Below are 24,119 nucleotides of genomic sequence, written 5' to 3' on the forward strand. Positions count from 1 at the left end.
CACCCTGGATTCAACTGGAAAAAGATCCACGCCTCCATTAGCACCACTGGAATTCCAACCTTTTTTTGGTCAGTTTAAATAATTGTTAAGGTTATGTTTTGCCGTTTCTTTTTAGGGCAAGCTTTATGTAACATTTCTAACATTCAATTTCTTTACATTCAAAGCTTCTGAGACACATCCTGGTTTCCCTTTAGGGTGATGTCGCATCAAATTGTCCAACTTTTAGATTCATTCTGGCATTTAAAAGAAAAGAAAAGGTTGCAGTCTTAACATGTTTTAATTTTTCATGAATGTGCTATTTGAAGAATCTTACATCTCTGGGCCTATAGATGTAAAATGTTATGGACACATTAGACTGCTGCTCTTATATTAATTCCACCTCTAAAGGAACTCCAGACTGACAGGCGATAAAGAGTTAGAAATTGAGTTTAAATTTATGTTAACTGGAACTTATGTCAGCATTTTCCTATTTTTAATGCTGCAGTTCAGGATTGCTTTTGTGACTCCCAGAGACGAGGCTGAGGTGCATTTCACTCACGAGAGGGGAAAACACAGGCAATGCCTCACAGTGCAGACTCAGCAATAACACTCCACTTGTTCCTTTAGTCATTTTCATTATACAACTGGGAAAAAGACATCATGCTGCAAATAAAGCTGTCAGGGTCCTTGCAACAGGGAAACATCCATTATTTCTACCAGCTTCTTGATTCAAATGCACACTAAGCAATCCATGTAGAAGCGAAGCATTAGAAGTTATAGCTGCTGCTGTTAACGTTGTTTAATACAGATGACCAACATCAACAACAGGGTCCTGTTTAAATGTTTTTCTCACCTAACTTTACTGTAGCAAAATTGTACACCATCTTGCTCTTGTTGTGATTGCATCCACCGTTAATCCTTGTTATGCTTTTCTTGGCGTATTGCAGGCGAGGGAGCAGTTTGAAGCTGGAATGCCTTGATAAAATAAACAAGTTTGTATGCAGTAAGTCAGCACAACAGAAGTAATCAAGGAATGGCACTTGAAGAAAATGCCACAGCTCTGCAAGGCTCTAAAGTAGAAGTGTTTTGACTTTAAGGCACAAGGAAGTCGCAGAGGCATTGGGAACTTCTTTCTACTCAAAATCATATATATACACAGTTAAAACGGATTTTATCGTAAGACATTTTATTAATATTTTCAATTGACAGTATCAGCCAAAAACAAATATTAGAAATGAAAATCTCATAATGGAAATGGAAAAGGAGAGGTCCAGGTCAAACAGAGGTGAAAAACATCTGTAACAGTTCCATCACAGAATATAAATGAGATAAATTCAAACACAGTTGTCTGCAGTTTTCTTTGACTATATATATTGTAGGTAATGCAAAGTTGATAGAGCAAATGAATGAAGGGGTTAATGAGGCTGGGTTAAGTTTCAGGGTTTACAAATAGGTCAGATGGTTTTTTATGTGGAATAATGGGTTTGGGCTTTCCAGGATATACAAGTCAGGCACAGCATGGGCGGCATGGATCGGGATGAGGTCAGAAACGCTTGAAGACATGGGGAAGAGTTATGAAGATGAAAAGCCAGTGGATTCAAACAGGTCAGGTTTAGGGGTTTGCAGAAAACAAGGATGAAGAGCTGTTACGTACTGACGGTGCACTTATCATTCATTCTTGGAGTTGTAACTTTAACAAGGGTCGGGGAAATGATAGGGGGCAGGGGGTGTCTGGCTCATGCACCTGGTATATGTCGCCAGGCAGCTGGAAGTGGGTGTGGTCTCAGGAGGGCAAAGCAGGGCAGGCAGAGGAAATTATAATATATAACAAGAGAGGAGGAAGAGTCACACAATTGGCTCCCTGCAGAGCACAATTTCAAGCTCGCCACGGTACAGCTTGCCCCCGTCAGACAGGTTCATGATGCTCTGCTTGTAGCCTGTCAGGTTCTTCAAGTCCACCTCCTGATAGACAGAGAGGGAGGTGTGAGAAGGTCAGTAAAGTTGCTGATGCATAATTCAAAAAGTATTGTCCTTGAAAGTCACACTTGTTCTGCCTCTCTTTTATGTAGGATTTTGGATGTACTATAACCTCAGCTGACAGAGCATTTTGAAGAAAGCCCTGGGGACTTTGAAAAACAGTCAACAAAAACCTAGATCTGTTTGTCACATTCCCCAGGGTGTTCTACAGTCCAGTTGTCTCTGCTGGCCCGTCCAGCAGAGGATTGAATTATTACACAGGCAAAGATACTGTAGAGCACCTATAGTATATAATACAAGTCAAATTAATTAAGTAAAACATTTAGTTAAAATACATTTATCTTTTTTTGCATCAACTATATTTAGACAATGTATGCTATTATCATATTTTGCTAACATCATTGACAACATGCATAAAGTGTGACTTTTTGTTTTGAGTTGTAGTGGGTGATCAACATTACATAGAGCGTAACATTTGAAACTAATTTTACTGACTAAGGATTTAGTCAATTGGGAATCTATTTTCTGATTTGAATCCTTTTTTATCAGACTTTATTCAGTGGTTTAGTGGTGCCTAAAGAAGTGGGTATACTCTTTAACTTTCTTAAAAGGTTTTTTTTTTAAGTGGCCCGTCCAGCAGAGGATAAATGTTGCCACTCAATCCATGGTGTGAATCAGAGGAGAATTAGATGTGGGTATACCCTATGGACCCTGAAAAATAAGTGGGTATACTCCATATACCTGCTTATACCCTGTAATACACCACTATTAAAATCCTGAAATCAGGAAAGAGGACTTCAGTAGGACAACACAAAGACTCATAAATGTACTTTTGGGCGGCCGTGGCTCAGTTGGTAGAGTCGCTGCCTCTCAACCAGAAGGTCAAGGGTTTGATCCCCAGCTGGGCAACATGTCCAATTGGGCAAGACACTTAACTCTGAATTGCTCCCGCTGCTTCGGTGGCAGTGTATGAATGGGATTAGTTACTTCTGATGATACTACATAGTGATCATCACTACCATCAGTGTGTGAATGTGTAGGTATGACATGTGGTGTAAAAGCACTTTGAGTAGTCGGAAGACTAGAAAAGTGCTATATAAGCTCAAGTCCATTTACCATTTACTTTTGCTCACTCATTTGATATTATTTACAAAGATTTTGCAGAATTAAGAACCCCAATGTGGTCAAAATAACTGATTGAAAGAGTGATACATTGTAAGTTCTTACCAAAAAACATATTTATAGTTATCCAGTAAGTGTGTTGATTAAAGTTAATATGTGCAAATCCAATTTTAACATCCTTAGAAAAAAAATACCTTGCAGGTGTCCTTCTGAGATCTTTGGTGCCACCTTATGGGGGTCAAGACCCCCAGGAGGGGGGACACAATGAGCACCAGTATATGAAGTCTGTAAACTAATAAAAGAGCTCCCATCTCACCATCTTGTTTGTCTGGTAAAGGTCTCGTAGCAGCGCGTCCAACTCGTGCTCATCAATGTAGCCGTTGCCATCCTGAAAAAAGTTTATAGAAGCACAACACAGATGTTATTTTCATCTCCGTTATGAGGACAAGAATTTAGGGAAAAGAAGGACAAATTCAAGATCATCTGGTGACAGTAAACAGACTTCCAAATGCAATTAAACTGCAGTCAGTCAAACTTTAGCTGCACAGTATTTCCTTGCATATTGCAGGGAATTTTTATTTTCCTGATCCAAAAGTGCTGCATTCAAAACAAAACAAAAACACTGATCACTAGCTATGTTGAGATTCTAAGCTTTCAAATTTTATGTTCTGCTCTGCTGCTCGACTTCATTCAATCATTTATGACAGTCGTCATGAATGTACCAGCCAAATGGCCATTCATGACTGATGGTATAAAAAAGACTCTCCACTTAAAACTACCTAAAAGGGGGTTAATGTGAAGTCGATATGGAGCCACTTTGCTAATTAACGAGTTGTCTCTCAGTAGTGTAAAAGGTTCGGGGTGCCAAAAGAGAAGACCAATTTGTTGGAAGTTTTCTCTTTGGCAAGTAGCAAAGAACTACGATCTGTTCATCAAGGCTCTGTCTCAAGAGGACTTCAGAGCTGAGTGGCATCTGCTTTGGCAGATGCTCAAGATTTACTAGACTGTAGTATCATAGGTCTTGAGAATTCATTTAAGAAGCAACTCTGCAGAGTGATGGGAAAGAGGAGCAACATCGGAAATCAGTCAGTTTGTCTAAGCTGCATGCCTTCCTACATTTTAGACAGTTTCAAGGCCTTGCAGAGTTTAGGGCTGTGGCACTGTGAGTCATTTTAGTGTTCAGCTGACTGGCTACACTTTGCCCTGCTCAATATCTCTCAGCAGCAGTGATAGCAGCCGCCTGTGTGTCAGCTTCTGGGGCTGAGCTCATGTCAAAATGAAGAAATTCATTTAATACATCAAATTTATTGCTGTCCACAAGAAAGTGACCGCACTGGCTCATCTATGATTGAACATTGAATCTTGTTCTCTGCAAGTGAGATTAAGTCCAACCCGAGACATGAACATGCACGACATGACATGGTGCCAAATGAGCTATACCGTTGGAAACCACTGTCGTCAATTTTACATTTCAAATAAAAAGGGAAGTTTTCTTTATCTAAACAATCATGCTTGATTTTTGTAGCATATTTGATAGCTTTTTAGTGTGTATATATAGACTGAACAAACAATGGACAGTGCAACACCATGCCTCAAATGAAGGCAAACAAGTTGGAGCCCCCCCACTGACTGTCTGAGGTATACTGTAAGTTGTAAATTATGCCCCCTCCATGTTAACATATGTGATATGAGGCAAACATCAAATACATTTTTCTCAAACCTGCGTCATGATATCTTGTTATCATCACCTGTTTTCTGAAAGTTTTTAAATTGATTATCATTAGAAGCTTTTATTAATAAATGTGGCCACTGCGGCGCTGTGTGCACCAAAATTAGCAGAGTAATGGAGGACCGGCAAGAGGAATGTAACAACACTAACACAGAGGTCATGGAACTTTCCCTGACCTTGAATTGTCAATTTGCTTCAAACTGGATTCAGACACAGGAATCTGTTCTGCTGCTGACAGTGTGGAGCAGTTTATCGTGAGTTAATTATATGTTTTGGTTAGGGAAAGCAGCATCAATACCGCGGCACTACCAGCTGATCCCTTTGGCTTCTAATGAACCATATGTCAGCGCTTGCCACATGGGTATCTTTGCTTCATCTTTCAAGAGGAGGAGAATGAGGTGTTGTCCATATGTATTTACAGCCTGTGTGATACACCCAAACTTAAAAGACAAAAGCAACAACAGCCAAGCTAATATGACCCCTGTTGCTAGGACATATCAAGCTTAGTTATTTATATCCCCCAAATATTGACTTGGCCCTTTTATATCTATATGAACAAAGCTCAAAAGATTTCATTAAGCATGAAAAGCAATTTAGCAGATGTCCACCAGGCATCTTCCTCCTCTGTAACCTTGCTCCATTTCCCTTTCTTCTTGTGTCATTTCGCTCCCTGCAGTCATCCCCTGCCAATCTGTTCCTAATGTGGAAAATGTGGCCATTAACTGAACCACTGCTCATCTATCCTGAGCTGTTTACAGAGGGACAGGTGTGCCAAGCCTTCCTCATTTCCCTAGGTAGTAGGGGAGCGCCCTAGATACAAAACACAAAATTTGTATACTCATTATATAGGGAAGGGGGAACACCAAAACAAACAGTGCTGAGTCATCCAACGATGCCCAAGAGTATAGGCTGTTTTTTCCAGCTTTGTTGTAATTTATTTTTATTTCACAGTTTTCTATCTAGAGTACACTTTCTTTCTCAAATCACCTGGTAAGCATATAACTATGCTCTTCCAGATACAGGAAATCATTGAGCAGAGACACACCCAACTTCCACTCCTTTAGAAATAAGCCTCTGTTTAACTAGCCTCAAATTGAATTGTCTACCAACAACTTTATTGACTAAAAATCATTAATATTTTACCCAAGATGAAAACAATAGAGCCACTGGCATTCAAGAAGATATATTTTGTGACATCACCCAGTGGCTCATGGAATGTAGTTTATATTCACAGAATTAAGTTATATAGGGATTAAAAAAAAAACTCCTCCAAGAGTGAAGACAGACTTCAGCTTAGTTTTTGTAAAGTAGTAAACAACATCATTTATTCCCTCCTTGAACTAATAGTTTCCTACCTTGTCATAGAATGTGAAGATGGCATTGAACTGCTCAGCGTTCAACTTGACACCCTGTAAAATAACAGAGGAATGACTTTGATCAGCGGGCTTCAAGTTGCGAAACATAAGAAGATACAATAAGACAAAACTCAAACAGAAAAGTAAGGCTCATCTCAGGTATCTGGTATTAATGGCTACACGCCACAAAGTATTTCACAGTTTACATTTGCATTGCCATTTTGTTTTGTATTACAATTCATTTGGGCACCATGTTTGCTCCCTACCTGGAATATGAGTAAGAAATTCTCCTGAACAGGAAGAAGCCTGCGGGAGGGAAGGACTTCATTAGCGGACACAATAGGTGTTAAATTATTCAAATCCATTGAAAGAACATCAGCCGGCAATGTCCTCCAACATTTATCCAGTGAACAGAAGTAAAATTGCACATTACCTTGCCATCTCTGACAGGCCCAACTTTCCATCTCCATTCAGATCAAACATCTTGAGCTACAAAGAGGAAGCAGAACAGAGATAAGAAGGGACGGAGGAGAGGGACTGAAAGGAAAGTTTTTTATAGAGATACGCCGTCAAGATGAAGACAGATGCAGTACCATGAATTTCACCACTTACAAATGGAATTGACGGCCACTAAGTTTCTACCTTTAGTACAAACCTTTTTCAGAGCTGTGAATGTTTAGCAGAGAACCAGTTAGGGGGCTATTCATAAAAACTATTTCAGCCAAGGCTGCTTCTGGTGACTTCTTACAGAATAAAAACACAAAAGCTCTCTTTTCTGGGGAAAAAATTACATCAGGAGAAAAGTATAAATTTGTATTCTTTCACAGAAAGAGCCACAGACTTCTCCCTTCCTGACAGACGCTGCTGCTGTAGAGCTCAGCCCAGGAACAGTGTTGGCATCTGCCTCATCAGTCCTCCAGGCAGCAAGCCAGCAGGGTGGAGGACGCACAGATCTTCATGGCTTACTCCCGAGCCGCCAGACTGGGCCTGGTCCTGTACCTGCTCAAGAACAGCACTGCAGATTTCTTCTGCTTCCCCCAGAGTCGCAGACAAAGTCTGGGCAAACTGCAGAGTCTGGATCAGCTGCCTCCTGAGGAGCTCAAGGAGCTGTGCCAAGGCCTGGTGTCCAGCCCAGGAGAGGTGGAGAAAATCCCGTCAGTCCAACTGACACTTGCTGGCCAAGAAACCACTGGCCCAGCTTATTTAACAGCAGTATAATCATATTGGGGCGGCTGTGGCTCAGTGGTAGAGTCAGTCGTCTCTCTACCAGAAGGTTGGGGCAGGGGGTTCAATCCGAAGCTCCGGCAATCACATGTCACAGTGTCCTTGGGCAAGACACTGAACCCCTAATTGCTCTGGCTGCTTGGTCAGTGGATTACCTTTATGTGATATTATGATTAATTGGTCTAACGTGTTGTAAAGTAAAACATTGATGATTGATCGATTGATTGATTGATCTGTGAGGATGTGAAATGCTCAAGAAAATTAGGTCAGGTCAGTGCTTCCAGGTAGAAGCATGTTAACACATCTGAGCTGTAAACGGACAACCTGTAGGAAATGAAAGGTCACAGCCACTGAGTTGCACCAAGTGGCTGCAGGCAAAACTCTCAAGTTTGTTCCTGAAGAAGTCATTGGTGATCACAAGATTATATTTATTATCTTAATGTAGCCATTCATATTTTTGAATACATACTTGATGAAATCTGTAAACTCATTTGTGTTTTCTCAACTGGGACATATCTGAGTCTGACTAGCTTTCTTTAAATATTCTGTGTATTTACATGAGGAGTCATGACTTGGGAGTGTGATACAGAGCATAAGGTGGAGTCTTACTATGGTCTTTGCGTACTCGTGGAGCTTCTGGTCATCGTAGTGTCTGTTAGTCTTCTGAAGCAGGTCTGACAGAAAGCCCTGAGGACAGAGACACAGATAGAAAAATGTAAAATGACAAAGAACATGCAGAAGTATGGCATCTAATTTAAAAAAAAAAATGATAATCACATTTATGCAAGAGCTTTAAGCAGCGCTTGGAGGTATAAACTGTAGCTGAAGGTTCAAAGCAACAATCAGAGGACAGACTTTACAGTTTATTTTTGTAATATTTATGATAGAATAACACAAAACAGAAATCCACTTTAATGCTAAGTTGAAACACAATGTCACATTGTACATCAAAGCAAAACTAATGTCTCAGGGGCAGCATATAGCTGCTTGGTAAAATAGCGTGTCCCATGTAGAGGGGCTGTGGCGACCCTAGGCCATTTACTGCATGTCAATCACTTTTATCCTTTTTTTAAACTCATCTCAGTTATTGCATCAAAGCCAAAACATTAACATGGAATGTTAACATGGAACATGGAAAAAAATAAATACATTTATAGGGCTGTCATAGTGAAGAACAAAGTTTGTTCGTTCAGTCTCTGGGATTTAAAGACCAATCAATCATTCAAACAATCAGTCACTGCAGTTTTATTTCTCTGTGCCATCATTAAAAAAATGATTAGTGATCGGTTATCCTGACTTTCCCTTTTAATTTATGCATTAATAGCTTCAAATAAAAAAGGAAGAGCAGTAAATATACCTATAAATTAGATTAGTTAGTGGTAATAAGTTGACAATGGAGGAAAAGTGAAAATGGAGCCAGTAAAACTTAGTTATACAGCTAAAAATAAGATCAAACAAAAAAGGATGTACATAGAAAATGAAATCAATGATGATTTCAGTGAAGTTGATGAATGTTTCTTGTTTCTGGTTTGGGAAACTCAAATACATGGAAGTATCACAGCCAGCCTGACATCTCAAAAGTCTTCTTGTATCAACTGAAGAGTACTTCAGAGAATTAGGTTTAATCATTTTCATATAGTCATTAGTAGAGATACATCAACTACCTGCAATCTCATCTGAATTTCACTTACACTCTCAAAGATCACACCTGAGTAAACCATCTGAACCTGCTCATGCAGCTGGATGATGTGTGATCCCACAACAACCCAAGCAGTCTTAGCTTTACATGACCTGGAATCACTGACCTCACTAACGTTCAAATCACCGACGTGGAGCATGTTTGATTTGACACAAGCTTGAATTGATATTTTCTGAAGTTCTGAAGTGATTGACACATGACAAAGCTTTTTGCAGCATCCTCACCTGAGCAAAACACTTGACATCACTGGGCCCTTTTCTTTGAAGCATCCACTAACCATTCATCTGCCAAAGAGTTGTCCCAGCTTTTCTTGCCCTTTTTTGTCACAAGTGTTGAATAACTCCTCAGAAATGTTCTTTTTTGTAAATGTTTCTTTAGCTAATGTGTCACTTAATGTCCCTCACCCTGGAAAAATTAAAGCTTGGGACATGTTCAGCACATCAATTTCTCATTCACCCTTTAGTTTTTTGGAAGCAAGATAATGCATTTCTTAACAGATGTTTCAAGGGCCTTTAAAGGATAGTTTGACATTTCTGCAAAAATATGCTAATTCTTAGACTTAGACTTAGACTTAGACTTTCTTTATTGTCATTCAAACTTGTACTTTACAGTGCAGATAAGAACGAAATTTCGTTGCATTTGGCTCGTTGTAGTGCAGGATAAAAACAGCAGCATGTATTTACATATAAAAAATAAAAAATAAATAATAATAATAATAATAATAATTCACTGTCTTGCTAAAAGTTGATATCACTTCTTTTGGGTCTATATTCTAAATTTGAAGCCCTGATAAATTAGCTTGACTAAGCACGACGCAAAGTTTATTAACTTTATTAACCAAAGTTAATAAAAAATCTATATGTGCACTGAATCGCACTATGTTACATATTGCATTGAGATTGTTCACTCACAGAAAAACACACATTTAAATATAACAAGTTGCTGTTTGGCAGAAAGGTATTGTCTTAGAATCTTGTTGTCTTCTTGTACTGTATTTTAACAGCCGTAAATGGAGGTTGCAGAGTCTACTGCACAAATCTTGCAACAAATGACATCACCAGCACAATATGTCAAGGGGTATTTTGTCTTAATTTGTGTACAATGGGAGGACACAGAGACATATTGTCCGTCTTTATTTACAGTCAAGGGCCCTACCTTTTTATGTAGCATACAGCCACAACATTTGTTTTCCCCAAAATTTTCAAAAAATTTTATGCACATATAGACAGGGCACAAAAAAAATTAGAAGAGGACTGTGTTTGTCTCTTTTTTTGTGTTCTTTTTATTGGTGTTAACAAAATAACTACGAAAGCATGCAAGACAGGAAATTCTGCCTGCCTTTTTTACATTTCAAATGAATGCAGGAGGGTAAGGTAAATACATGGAGGGGAACAAATAAAAGCAAAGCAAGCCTACTACAGTTTGAAAAGATGTTCAAATGTAAATGATCACAGGGACAGACAGGGTTTATGTAGCTTAGATGCTAAGTGACCCTTTTCTGATAATTAGGGTTTAGGATGGGTGCCCTGTGAGTGATCAAGTGTTTATGTGCATAATGAAGGAAAAAGGAAAGAACAAAAGACAAAAACATAAATGTGAGTTTGACAAAGTATGCAGATGGATCAATGATCATAATATTTGTCTTGATGTTTTTTAAAATCATACCGGCCTTTGTGATGCAAATGTTGATGAGAAATATTACATAAAAGCCCTCTGCTTGATTGACATGCTTTATATGTATTATCATTGAAAATCATATATTAACAACATACCTTCAGTTCATTTGTATCAATGTATCCACTGCGATCTGTGTCATATCGCCTCCATGCCTGAGAAATCAACAAAACAAAACAAAGATTGGATTGAAAGCAGTTTTTCAGCACTGATGCACAAAACACAAACACGCTGTTCTTCAGAGTGATTTACATTTCTCCCCCTACATAAATCCTCTCTGATCGAACCCCAGCCTGATCTTTAACTGCGCCAGGAGTTTGATTTTACTCTGGTGCTGAGCAGAAATCATTCCAGAGGGGAACGACCACAAAAGCCTGGACCATCAGTGTGTAATCACACAGTTTTTGATACAATTCTGTTCACCCGCATTCAGAGCAGAGGGCAACGAGAGACAGAGAGAGAAATGAGGAAGGGAGAGAAAGTCATTTTAATGAATGTTTTAATCTAGCAGCTGTCCCTGTCCAGAGAAGGGCTCCTTATCAAAGATGGATGGTCTTCCCCCTTCTCCTTCTCCTTTCCTCTGTTCCTCCTCCCCTCCTCTGGGCTCTGCAGAGAGGAGCTACAGTAGAGTTATCCATTATATATGACTCTGAAAATAGAAGGTTCTGCTTCCTCATTCTAACCCTTTAAGAACCTCTACGCCCACTTCCTCCTCCCTGCACCCTTCAAAGAAGACTGATTAATCCTCGTCTCTTACTTTATGTTCTCAAACTCTGGCTCTTAACTTCCCATCGACATTTCATTTATGTCCTCTCTGTTCCCGCTTTCTCTCGTTTGCCCTTTGTATCCTTCTCCCTCCACACCTTCTCTCTCTGTCACCCTCTTTCTCTCATTTCATTATTCTTTCGCAACATGACACAGGAGACAAGGACAGACTCTTCCACAAATTGTAATTGGTTTCTAATTGGCTCCGTTCTTTCATTGCGACAGATCTAACATAAAATCTGCCATTTTCTTATCTTCTGGAGATATTTAGTGGAATAAATGATTTCCCGTTTCAAGTTCCTCTCAGCAGACATCTTGCTCTGCTGAAGGCTTTTTGTTACTCATACAATCATTTATTATTCATAATTCACAGCAGTACTAAACTTGTTTACCGTTTATAGAAATATGTATTTATTCTTGGTGTCTTTATCACGCAGCTTGGCTGTCATGGTATTACAGGCAGCATTTTTTTTTTTTTGTCAGGATTTGTGAGAAAATCCCTCTGAGTCCTCAGCAATGGCCTATATATTTGTCATGATTATATTCTAACAGTCATCACTTCTAATTTGATCTGATCAATTCATAATTTGAAAATCAGCATAAAAACAACATGTTTCTGAGAAAATCAACCCTTCAAAACATTTTGGAATTTTTAGCATATAAAGGATTAAATGACAGAAGCCAATTCGTTACCCTATCAGATAAAAAACATCTTCACCCCTTGCTACTCGGCACCAATTCTATAATTCACTTAGCAGACGCTTTTATCCAAAGCGATGTACATCAGGGAGTACCAGGATTACTAGTCATTTGAATTATTTATTAACATTATTATATGTTGGCCCTTAATGCCCGTCAAATGTTTTGCCCAAACTGTAATTCAGCCGCCTGCCACTAGCCAGGACAGCCATAGACTGACTGTAGCCTCATGTGCCTTCTCCTCTGGCTCTCCTGCCCAGAAGTAAACAAGAACAGTGAACGGATAGCATCTCCTAGGAGCTGTTCGGTTCGGATTGCCAGTATTTTGATCTAGAAAATTGGGATAAAAATATATGGGTCTCCATTTGTCAATTAACACACTATTCATTGAAATTTTATCTATAAATCGGTGTGAATCATACATTTGCTAACTATATCCTCCCTAGTAACATTAGGGTTACTTTAAGCAGGATTGGGCAGAACTTGTGATAAATCAATGATAACATAGCCAATCCCCTCAGAGAAAATGAGATTGGTTAATTTTACTATCATTTGAAATTGGTTGCATATTGAATTACTATTACTATTCTGTAATTTTATAGCAGGACTACTAAATAGGGATGTTCAGTGGTCTAAGGAAACAATCTGAAAAAAGTCCAAATTTAGCACAGTTTATTTAAAATTATCTGCAGGCTAGCAATGTCATTTGGTTTGCTAAGAGTGTCTAACCTTAGCAGTGCTAGCAAATGTGGTTATGCATTGCTCCCTGTGATATGCCAGTTTAACCTGACACACCCCAAACAATAGGCTTTTATCTGGTTTCTTGTTGCATTGCTGAGGTTGGACTCAACATCTAATCCAACCTCAACTTGTGGCAACTGTGAGGAAAGAGTAAGCTGGGCCAGGCCAGGTTCTGCAAGGGTGCATTTCTGCACCCTTAATTGAATGGACACAAAAATAACGATAGCTTTTTTGTACAAAAAGTAATCAAGGCTTTCAAATGTCTGCTCACTGAACACACGAGGGACCCATGTGTCATTTCTGTTCTCTTCAGTCACTGTAGCTGCGCCCTCTTAGTCTCAGATGGACCCTAAGCCGTTTTGTTCTTGGACTGGGCCTGAGCTGGGCTGGTAATTTTCTCCTTTTTTGGACCGGTCCTTACCTTACATTCCTAATGTAACCACTGAAGTTTACATTTGTCATAATCATAATTTATAATAATAATAATAATAATAATAATTTGATAATTTTCCAGCTCTTACAATGTTCAGTCATGATAGCATGCAGAAACTGGCACACATTATGTTTGTATTATACTTAATAATATTTTAGGAATGTTATTATTTTATACATTAATTGAACTCTGAGTATGCTTTGAGTCGTGCATGTTTGGCTGCAGACCCTTTACAGTTGTCCATAACTTCTCATGACTTCCCTGCAAAGTCATTTGCATGCATCCCTGGGGCACTATTGGCAGCCCAAGTAATTAACACTGTCCAGTAACTGAACACCAAAGGGAAAGGTTCACACAAAAAATAAGCTTGAGGGGACTGAGTGCAACCAAGGTACAAATATCATGCAGATTTCCTTACAAACTATATAAAACACTGAAATAAATCAGTACCATTTCATAATTTTCACACTTCCTGTTCACTTAACTGAGGAGATTTACAAAGCAGCTGTCTATTTCAAGTAGATTATCTGTCTGCTCTTTTCTCATGAGTCCCGCATTAGTCTGTATTGTTGCAATTTAGCAGTTGATATTCATGACCATGTGAGGTCTTTAGAGGTCTTTGGTTTGAACTGCTAAATCTTAAGAGCAGAACGAGACTAATGTGGAGGCAGTGAGTCTGTGCTTTTCTTTCCAGTCTTCGCTAGTTTATTTCACTTATAAGAAAATCTATAACCATTCTACTGTGAAATCCGCTGCTTGGTACGTATGACAACATGAAGGCTGTCTCACTTCTATGGCCGAATGACTGTGATCTTGAGTTACGGTTATTGCACTAATGGCATTAATGGGGCACAAGAAGGTTTTGTACTACAAGTAATGCTAGGAACTGATCAAATGACTAGAGTTTGTCAAGAGAAGAATAAAAAGTTCTACATTAAAAAAATACATATAGCAGTCCCATCCACACACACATTAATAAACACACTCTTACCGCCATAAACTCAGCACTGGAGCTGACAAACTGTCTGAAGCAGAGCAAGAAGTTCTCTTCGGTGGGGAGAATCTGGGCCAGCTAAAGAGAGAAATGACAGGAAAATGGGAGTGGTGAGTACATAAGATGGTGGCGTTGATATGATGGGAGAGAAGACGAGGAGACCAGGGAGCTTTTTGTCTACAAAGCCTCAAATGGGCAACTCAGACATAAATAATAGAGAGCTATAACCTCTGAGGCTGGGCTGTGCTCAAGTTAAATATTTTTTTTTTTGAATTTGCACTGGGCTTTCTTTGCCGCTTTCCCATCCTGGCAGGGAATTATTGTTATCGCAGAGGCTTTCCTTCTTGTTTCTTTTTCAAATTACACTCTGAAAATGGTAAAATCGAGGGAAGGCATCCAAACTGACACTCTGTGGAGGGTATGATAAAGACTGTATTTATGCATCGATCCGACTATTGACCAGGTCTTTGAAGCCTGGATACTTGTGCTGTATTTCTATGCTGCTTTCATATAATCCAAGCCCTTTTTTTATTTTTTATTTTTTTTAAACTTTCTCTCCCTCCATGAAGCAGACAACTCAAAGACTTTCTGAGGTTATTTTTGGATCTGGAGCATATTTGACTGAAATCAATTTGTACATAAAATGAACAAAAAACTACTTCATCCTGTCTCTGCATTGATCTTAGTGGAAACGCTCCATTGAATAACTTCATTGTACCAACATTTGAGAATATTTAGTGTATTTCCTTCCAAATTATAAAGATATATTTTTTCATATTCATTAATTTCTTTACACTGAGAGCTAGAGAAGATTGCTAACACTTTTATATACTGTATGTGTGTTAACTTTGCATCTACAATCAGCAGAAGGTTATGGGGGGTTATTCTGCCTCACAGAATAACTTATTACATTTCTTATCTTATTACAAAGGGTCACAAAACCATCATGTGTTGCCCAGGAGTCTGATTACCATAGCACAAATACATTGTTTCTTTGCACTTAACTTTAACCTAACATTGTCCCACTGTTTCTAGTCTTCATGCTAAGCTAAATAAAACCAGCTGTTTGCTGTGAATTCATCTTTGATAGACAGGTATAAAAGTAGATCCTCTGTTGATGTAACTGTCAACAGGAAGGTTAATCAACTAAACTTATTTCCATAAATGCAAAAGTATAAAATGCTAAATATGAGAGTTTAGCTCCTCTCATATATCCATTCTTGATGCTAAGCTAAGCTTGACTCTGGTAAGCTAAGCTTGACTCTGGTAAGCTAAGCTTGACTCTGGTAAGCTAAGCTTGACTCTGGTAAGCTAAGCTTGACTCTGGTAAGCTGAGTTTGACTCTGGACAATGGTATCAATCTTATTCTTATCTAACTCTCAAAGTAAGCAAAGTTTCTATTTTCATTTTTATTTTTATTTTTTACTTTTTCTTACAAGAAGCAACTGCAGCGTCTTACCTCTGACATCTCAATTCGTCCATCTTTGTTCTTGTCAAACTTCTGCATGAACTCCTTCATGTTTTCTCTGAATGTTGGGTTTGAAGGGTCCTGGAAAACATTTATACTCAATAAAGGTCAAACCAGAGCGTAGAGTATTTGTTGTTTAAATCTCTCTTGTTCCTGAACTCACCACTCCTGCTCCTCTCCGGGCCGTCTCCAACTCCCTGAAGAAGTTCTCCAGCTCCTTCCCCTCAATGTAGCCATTACCTGGGTGACAGACAGATCACAACAGCAAGTTATCATAACACACCACCAAAGGGCTATTTCCAATCGCTGACAAGCAAAAGAACCCCATCAGGAAGGATGTAGTCACAGTGTCACAGTATCAACAAAAAAATCCAGTCAAGGCTTGGGTTTGCCCTGATATTGATTTGAACATGAGCCTTTTGCCAGTAACCCTCTTCCTTCCCCTCCAGATCAATAGTTAGGCTATTGACTGACATCATGCAAACTGATCACTCCAAAAAAGACTCCCCGTTCGGAGGGTTGTATTGAAGGAGAAGCTATTAATGGAAATTTGCTTTTCTAGGATATGAAAGGTGATGATCCACAGCCAGCTCCTTTATTCAACGGAGATCAATACTGCCTTCAACAGGCAGTGTGGCATATAAGGTGAATCAATAAGGGTAACAGTGCAATGATACAGTTTCTACCTGGATTTCTTTATTTGGGGAGGATAATTTAGACTTACGGTATTATTATTCTCTTCAGGAAATGTCTTAACCTCGTTTTACTGCATGCTTTCAATCACTTTGACAGCCTGGGTGTCGCTTTTGTCATAAAAAAAAATGTCTATCCTGGGTTGATTTCTATCACATTTTTTATTCCTTGTTGACAAATTTAGCATGGGGACAATAAGGTTGAATTTCTTCTTTTCTTATTTTATCTGTATGCCTGGTGCTAAGAGGCCCTGACAGTATCTATTCCGAGGACAAATGTATGCCCGCTTCACCCAGGTACTGAGTGAACCTGTGCCAGTATTCTATCAACAAGCGTGCTGAATGGACGGACAGATGGCTCCAAACGATGTAACTAGCTACTTCAATAAAACCCTAGAAGGCAGAGCTGCCTCATTAAAGACTAACAAAGATAATCATGCCTTCCACTTCCTCTCCTCCACCTCAAACTCGCTTCCTCTCACTGTCATCTTCTATCGAACTCTCTCTCCCCACCCAGCCAACATCTCAGCGTCTTTGTTCTACCCATGGGAAATTCTTCAGCATGCCTGTGGGCCTGCACGCGTTCCTTGGTGATGTTATCAAAACTCAAAAATACCAGCTCTGCCGTTTCGATAAGTGGGACGGTTAAACTGCTCGCTGCTACCGAGTCTCCCTCCTGTGGGTTTTATTGGCATTCTGGAAAGAAATGCTTGATAATTAAACAGAGTAAGATGTGATTAAGTGCAAGCAGAATGGCATTCAATGAGAACAAATATAGATTTAGGAATAGAATATGCACAAGAAATGTTATAGAGTCAAGAAATGCGTGAATAGATCCAGACATCCCATTACATGTGAACAAGTGAATACTGTTTGTATTGTGCTTTTATGTACTCTCTGTTCCAAGCAGCCTTAAGGCAACAACATAATGCTCAATTTACACTCTATTTTCTTAGAAATGCTTTGTGTTCTGCAGCCAAATGACAAAGTGTCCATCTTAATGTAAACTGTCCAGCCTTAAGCATACACCCTTCAGTAGAATTGCATATCCCTGGTGCTGTATCAGTATGTAGATGTGAAAAACAAAATGCTGCTTGAAGATAGTTTACAGCTGACTTCAGATCACCTCAAGATCATTGAGTTTGAATGTGAAATTACACATTTTATGAGTCATAATGAGAGCTTGCCATCATACAAACTTTAATATTCTCATTCGCTTAAAGCATGCCCCAACCAGCAAGATAAAAGGTGCACACTTTTGGCCCAAATACACACTCTTTGGGATCCTGCGTCATCACAGTCCCAGGAGTTGTGAGTAATATGTTTTTCTCTTCTACCAGTTCTGACTCTGAAATTCAGCCTCAACACAAGAAAACTCCCAAAGCAGACTGATTATCCACCTAAGTGCATATTTAAATCCTATACAAAGTGCATTTGCCTTTCAAACGAGAGTGCAGCCCTGTCTATTCAAATATTTTCTGTTGAGAGCACAGCTGGTTCAATTCATCATACTATGAATTTCCATATCCAGGTTAATAAAAATAATTGACAGCTCTATAATTAGCAAAAAAAAAAAAAAGACAGTGCAGTTGTTCCCTCTTGCAGCTTTGAAGTGATAACATTGAAAAGGCCTTAAAGAGATGATAGAGAAAGATGAGAGGGACACACAGCGGTGGAGCTGCGAGAAGATACAATCCAGATGAGACCTGATCCTGGGCCAACAGGGGAATAAGTGGTTTCTGCAGCTCTGGGTGCATCGCCTCTTGTGTATTTTTATCTGCAACTCTGAGATGTTTACTCAATCTGAGCAAACAAATTAGCTCTCCTTTCTTTCTGCTGAGCCAGAGGACACTCCCGATAATGAGAGCAGGAATGAAGCGCTCTAGCTAAATCAGTTGATGCACATTGGTTGTATTTGATTTGCAAAGTAGCTCATTGCAAATCACAGTATGTAAAATACCTCCGCTGCAGGACTTAAACACCTGGCCGATACAACTAGTCTTAATATGCTTTCCACAAGAGTGGAAACAATACCAGAAATGACAACTTTATCTGCACATTGACTCATATGGGAGAGCTTAGCTGCAGAGCCCCTCCATCCCACCCTACTCATCATGCCACCTTGATTTCCCTGTGGAGCACCTTTCAGCTTGTGTACAGACTGCCCTAATGATGAATTCCCCGGAGTGTATGGATGCGTTTACAACAAATAGGTGCAACAGCAGGTGTATTTTGGACATCTCAGGTGAGCCAATTGAACAAGCAAGACTGAGACCTTTCTGTTTAAAATCGACCACCAGCAGCCTGGAAACAAAACAGTCACAAAGTTTTAAAAGGAAAATGAAAATGGCTGTACTTTTGAGGGATTGACCACTGTGGACTTTAGAGCCCCTCCAGAGCTCTTGAAAATGCTTCCATCAGCATTTTTATCAGGTCATAGAATGTCATTAATCCACAGAGGAGTCTGCAGACCTTTAAGTGGAATGAGAGTATGAACATTTCCATAATTAGACTTATGAGGCTTTTGTGACGGCACTGACAGGACTCATGGATTTGTTAACCCCTGTCATACATCCACCGCAACTCAGACACACACACACACACACACACACACACACACACGGGCACGCGCACACGCACACACACACACACACACACACACACACACACACACACACACACACACACACAGGCTAGGGATATTTGCACTGTGCTGAGACTGGCAAGAAAGGACACAGATCAAGATGGAGAAGAAACGCAGTGTGTGTGTGTGTGTGTGTGTGTGTGCGTGTGTGTGTGTGTGTGTGTGTGTGTGAGAGAGGTCGTTAGTGTTTTGTGTGAGTGTGTGTGTAGCAGGGAGGAGTTCTCTTTGAATAATGTGTACATGGTGTATAATGTTTTATGTTGACAGACATCACATTATTAAACATTTATATATATTTTTACCAGGCACCTATTGATAGAGCTTAAAAAACAACCTCTGAGTGGAAACAAAAATCAATGCAAGTAGCATCAGTTAGAGCCAATTACTTAACATCCAAACAGTCAATGATCGAAGGTTGCTTTATCCCAGTGAAACGACTAATTAAGTGACGAATTGATTAAAAAATAACACTTGAATTGCTTATGAATCCAATCCCTTCATGATTGTGAAGTTAAATCGTCAGCGTGTACTTCATGTACCATGGGATGATTTCTCATTGTGTGCTCATACAGAGCTTAATTGCCTGAGAGAAAAAAGGTTGCTTGTAAAAGTAGATCTTCTCGCACACAGCTCATACAGTTTCGTCTTGTAGGGCTCTTGCATGTATAACATTTAATAACTTTAATGCATAACATCCCGCCCCCCCCCGCCCCCGCTCCCCCAGCGAATACGTTTTGCTTGACTTGAGTGTTTCTTGTGTAGCATCCCGAGCATCTAAAATGTAAAAATATTGGGAAAAAAAGGAATTAAAATGTAATGAAGTCACGGCACGTGCTGACGTCGGGAGTGGTCCGCATCTAAAATTAAACTGTCGGAGCGTCGAACTTTTTAGAACACAAAGTAGATGAAAATTGGTTTATCCAATAAAGTTTGTCCCTGTCTACTGGCTCCTTAACAGCTCCATTCAAGATATTTAATCCATTTTGTTCATTTATTCAACTGTCAAGAAAGTTGGCAAGCAAATAAAAGACTAATTACGACTAAATAAAGACTAAACACTCCCTATATTAGTCATTTCTTTACCAGGATTGATAGCAGATTGCTATTTCTCCTGTAATTGATCTCTTCCCCTTCCCCTTTAATTGATCTTTTAATAGTTTATTTGCTAAAAAAAAAAAACATGAACTCAAATATTTGGTCTGATCTTTAAGCTTCAAAACGGGTTTGTTCTTTTTCAAGAATGTGTATTTCAATATATTCCTCTTCATATATCCTTTCATCAGCCGGCTTCATTTTACAGTGATGGTAATTATTTAGGAATATCTCATTAAGTTTGAGTTTGAAACTACTTTAAAAAGAGGTGAAAAGCGTCTTACCATCTGCGTCGAAATGTTTCCAAATGTCGAGGAACTGGGACGCGGTGACCTCGGCCAGGTGCAGGTGAGGAGGCTGCTGAGGTTTGTTTGCCATGATGCTCTCGACGGATGCTGCAGCAGATCGGACGTCAGAAAAAAATCCGCTTCTGACTTTACTGTGTCTCTTCTTCAAATACACCCCACACTGTGGCCCCTGTGCGCCGCCCGCCGCTTTTTAACTCCGGTGCAGGAGCGGCAGCAGCGCTGCATCGCCGCTGGGGGCGCACTGTCTCCAACATCTTCCATCTGAGTCAGCGTCCCTGTCTCTCTGATAGTGTGCGCGCGCATGTGTGCGCGTGAGTGTGCTTTGAGCTTGTTGTGTGATAGGGAGTCTTGAGGACTGCAGTGATCGGACTGATGTGTGTTTGTGTGTGTGTGTGTGTGTGTGTGTGTGTGTGTGTGTGTGTGTGTGTGTGTGTGTGTGTGTGTGTGTGTGTGTGTGTGTGTGTGTGTGTGTGTGAGTTGGTACAGTACGCTGTGTGAGAGAGGGAAATAATGAATAGATGCAGATAGTGAGCAGATTGTCCTGCTGTATTATCATTCTTTACAGTAGACTCTCTCTCTCTCTCTCTCTCTCTCTGTGTGTGTGTGTGTTTGTGTTGTTTGTGTGTTTGATCAAGTACACCTGCATGCATATGAATTGCAAATCTGCGTGTGTGTGTGTGTGTGTGTTCTTTCATACATCTGTGTGTGTATCTAAGCGTGCAGCTCCCCCAGCCTGTCTGCCAGTGTGTGAGGCTTCACAGACTTAATTAGAACTCACACACTAATCACATTTCCCACACTGCCTCAAGCCAGCAGTGATTAGCCCACATAATAAATGTTAATTCTGGAAGAAAAAAAGGTGGGGTTGAGGTGAGGAGGGTCTTGGGTTTTTTTCATTAATAGCCAGTCTACTGTGAAGAGAGGCAGGCAAAGCCACAGATCCTATTAGGAGAATAAGGATGAAAAAAAAACTCTTCTATATATTTCTTGAACTCATTTACTGCAGAGGTGATAATATTCAGGATGAAGTAATAAGACTGTAATGAGCATGAGGGCAAGTATCCCTAGAAGCTTGTTCCTGCGGTTGGATGGATTCTGCACTGAGACATCTTTTAACACAAAGAATATCCATTTATTTTTTCAATTGTCACATGTCCTTCTACAGAACTTATTGGATGGATAGTAGATCCCTATATGGTGGTTTTAGTCGATCCTTTCACTGCCAATGGAACACAGTTGTACAACAGGAAACATAGAAACATAGACTTTATAAAACATGGACATAGCTTCTGTTGGTTTTCTTCTTTCTTCTTCTTGGTGGACTTTTGAAGCCCATTGATGGAGGTCCCCATATTTTAAATGCTGTATCAAGCTTACTTGATCAAGTCCACCTAGTAAAAGGCAGAGAGCTGGAGGCGGGTTTTCAGCTCTTATACATCCTAAAATCAAGACAGATTAATTGTTTGATAAAAATCACCCCCAGTGTTTAGCGATAAAGACATGAGCTATTAAGACCAAAATTGTCATTGTGCCAGACTCTAAACATTTGTATCTACTGTATGCTGTTAAAATGGCATTGGGTGTGTCTGCTGTGTTTTTGCACTTCTGTATTGGCTGCATTATCAACACCTTAGGATGCTGCTTGAATTGAAACAAGCCATTCTGCACATACTTGGGTCTGATTACCAGTTTCCCAAAGTACCAAAAGTACAATGTTCTGTAGTCATATCACAGGTATGAATCCTGTCTGTTCTATGCTCAAAGTTATCTTTGTATTTTGTATTTTCAGTGCTATGAATCAAGATTACCTTAGAATCGATTATCAGGTAAATCAAGTTGGCAACCATCATGCCCATAAATGCATTGTTGAACTTGACCTGTCAAGTGTCCTCAGAGGTGGAGCAGTAATTTTCCAGATCCAGCCCGCACCCTGGTACAGTGCTGACACACTGCTGGCAGCTGACTCCTGCTGGGAGGCGTTGTGTGAAAGTCAGCAGAGACATTCCCTCACTAACGCTATTTCCTACACTTGTAAAAGTCACATTCCCTTAGAGGAGCACTGTCTCATAGACTTTGTGGGCTCCCATACATGACAGTGCATGAGAGAAGCTGTTGTGTGTGACAGAGAGACTGAGTTTGTGAATATGTGTGTGTGACAGTGTTGAAGAGTGTAAACTCAGCAGAGCTGTCTCACTCTATTTCCTCATCCTCTCTTTTCACCCTATAATAATCAATAGCCGGCACTGGGCTAAGTTGGCCCAGTGACAATAGATAGATCAACATTACATTACAGATGAGGCCTGTCGCCAGCCTGCGGGGACTACCTACTCAAACACACTTCATCCTCCTCTCTTATTCTCTTGACTCACTCGTATCGTCTGCCTTTATCTGCATGTTCTGTCCACCACTTCCCCACATTCAAAGCAGAGAGACTGATATTTGCATTCTACGTATATATCTTTGCAGACGCCTCACTTTACCCTGTGAAGCTAAGCCGGGATGCTTCTGTATAAATACAATCAAGCTGAGTGGCGGTGTTGTGTTTGTATTTCTATGCTGCCTGGTTCATTTGTATTAATATTTCAGCTCCACAGTGGGCTGCACCTCCACATGCTACATGGAGATTAATTATGTAACAGAAAGGAGCGGAGCATGGAACAGCCATTTCCACTTCCTCTCAATCTCACAGTGTCTTCATCTGAGCCATGTGTAAAGAGAAAGATTAAGAGAGAGAGAGAGAGGTTGTGTTCATAAGGTTTGATTTAAGGGGCAGGAATGGAGCGGGGGTTGGGTCTTGTACTTTAATACACTTTTTCCAGATGTCATCATCATTGTTTTTCCTAAAAGTCAGAGAATTAATTTTTCTCCTTGATTACAATGCATTCTTTGAGAGTGAAATCTTAATTCAAGAGGAATGTTAAAAGTTTGATAGCATGACTTATTGATTTTGCGTTCATTTTAAAAAATATATAATGACCCTTTAAAACCTGCTTTTGTACTCAAATAGCCATCGCTCGTTCTTAAATTTGTTGTGTTTCTACTCACAATGTATGCTGGCTCTCTGATATATTGTCGCTTGCTCAGATTTCTGCTCACCTCTGAAACTTCTGCTCTCTGATTTTGTTTTCTTGCGCTTGGATTTTTTTCTCGGCTCTCTGAAGGTCTTAGTGCATCTACTAATAGAAACCAGGTTAATGGTTCATACCTGCCAGTTGTCATTGTGTTAGCTTTACGCTGTACTCTTTGCATTGCGGCCCCTCTACACATTTACAAGTCACCCAGAGACATGCAGCCTCATTCCTCTACTTGACTTGAATTGAGAAGTCTTTTCAATTAAAACAGCTTCACACAGGATGTATTTAGATTATAAATCGCTGTTTTTTTTAATTGCACGACTTTTTCATAATAAGGTCGGGGGGCGTGGTTCCTGTCGCTATCTATTTGCAAAGTATTCTCTATAATATTAAAACCCACTTTTGAAAAAAGATAGGACTTAAATCCATGGACTCTAGGACAAACCCCAA

The 24,119-nt window shown here is 39.7% G+C and overlaps 1 protein-coding gene across 1 annotated transcript; it reads right to left on the reverse strand.

Annotated features, from left to right (window-relative positions):
* Positions 1-1,148: 1,148 nt before the first annotated feature.
* Positions 1,149-20,773, reverse strand: calb2a (calbindin 2a). Its single transcript, XM_020640458.3, has 11 exons — positions 20,572-20,773; positions 16,023-16,099; positions 15,851-15,940; positions 14,389-14,469; positions 10,858-10,914; positions 7,996-8,073; positions 6,596-6,651; positions 6,429-6,468; positions 6,163-6,216; positions 3,395-3,466; positions 1,149-1,941 (listed from the first exon to the last, which is right to left on the reverse strand). The coding sequence occupies exons 1-11, from the start codon at positions 20,663-20,665 to the stop codon at positions 1,825-1,827; spliced, it is 816 nt and encodes a 271-aa protein (XP_020496114.1). The 5' UTR covers positions 20,666-20,773; the 3' UTR covers positions 1,149-1,824.
* Between the last annotated feature and the right edge of the window lie 3,346 nt (positions 20,774-24,119).

The sequence above is a fragment of the Labrus bergylta genome, chromosome 7 (genome assembly GCF_963930695.1).
Source record: "Labrus bergylta chromosome 7, fLabBer1.1, whole genome shotgun sequence".
Classification (NCBI taxonomy): domain Eukaryota; kingdom Metazoa; phylum Chordata; class Actinopteri; order Labriformes; family Labridae; genus Labrus; species Labrus bergylta.

Coding starts and splice junctions, on each gene's coding strand:
- calb2a (XM_020640458.3), bottom strand. CDS start 20,665: ATGGCAAACAAACCTCAGCAGCCTCCTCACCTGCACCTGGCCGAGGTC. Junction 15,941..16,022: donor CCCGGAGAGGAGCAGGAGTG/GTGAGTTCAGGA, acceptor AATGTTTTCCAG/GACCCTTCAAACCCAACATT. Junction 8,074..10,857: donor TTGATACAAATGAACTGAAG/GTATGTTGTTAA, acceptor CTCTGTCCTCAG/GGCTTTCTGTCAGACCTGCT.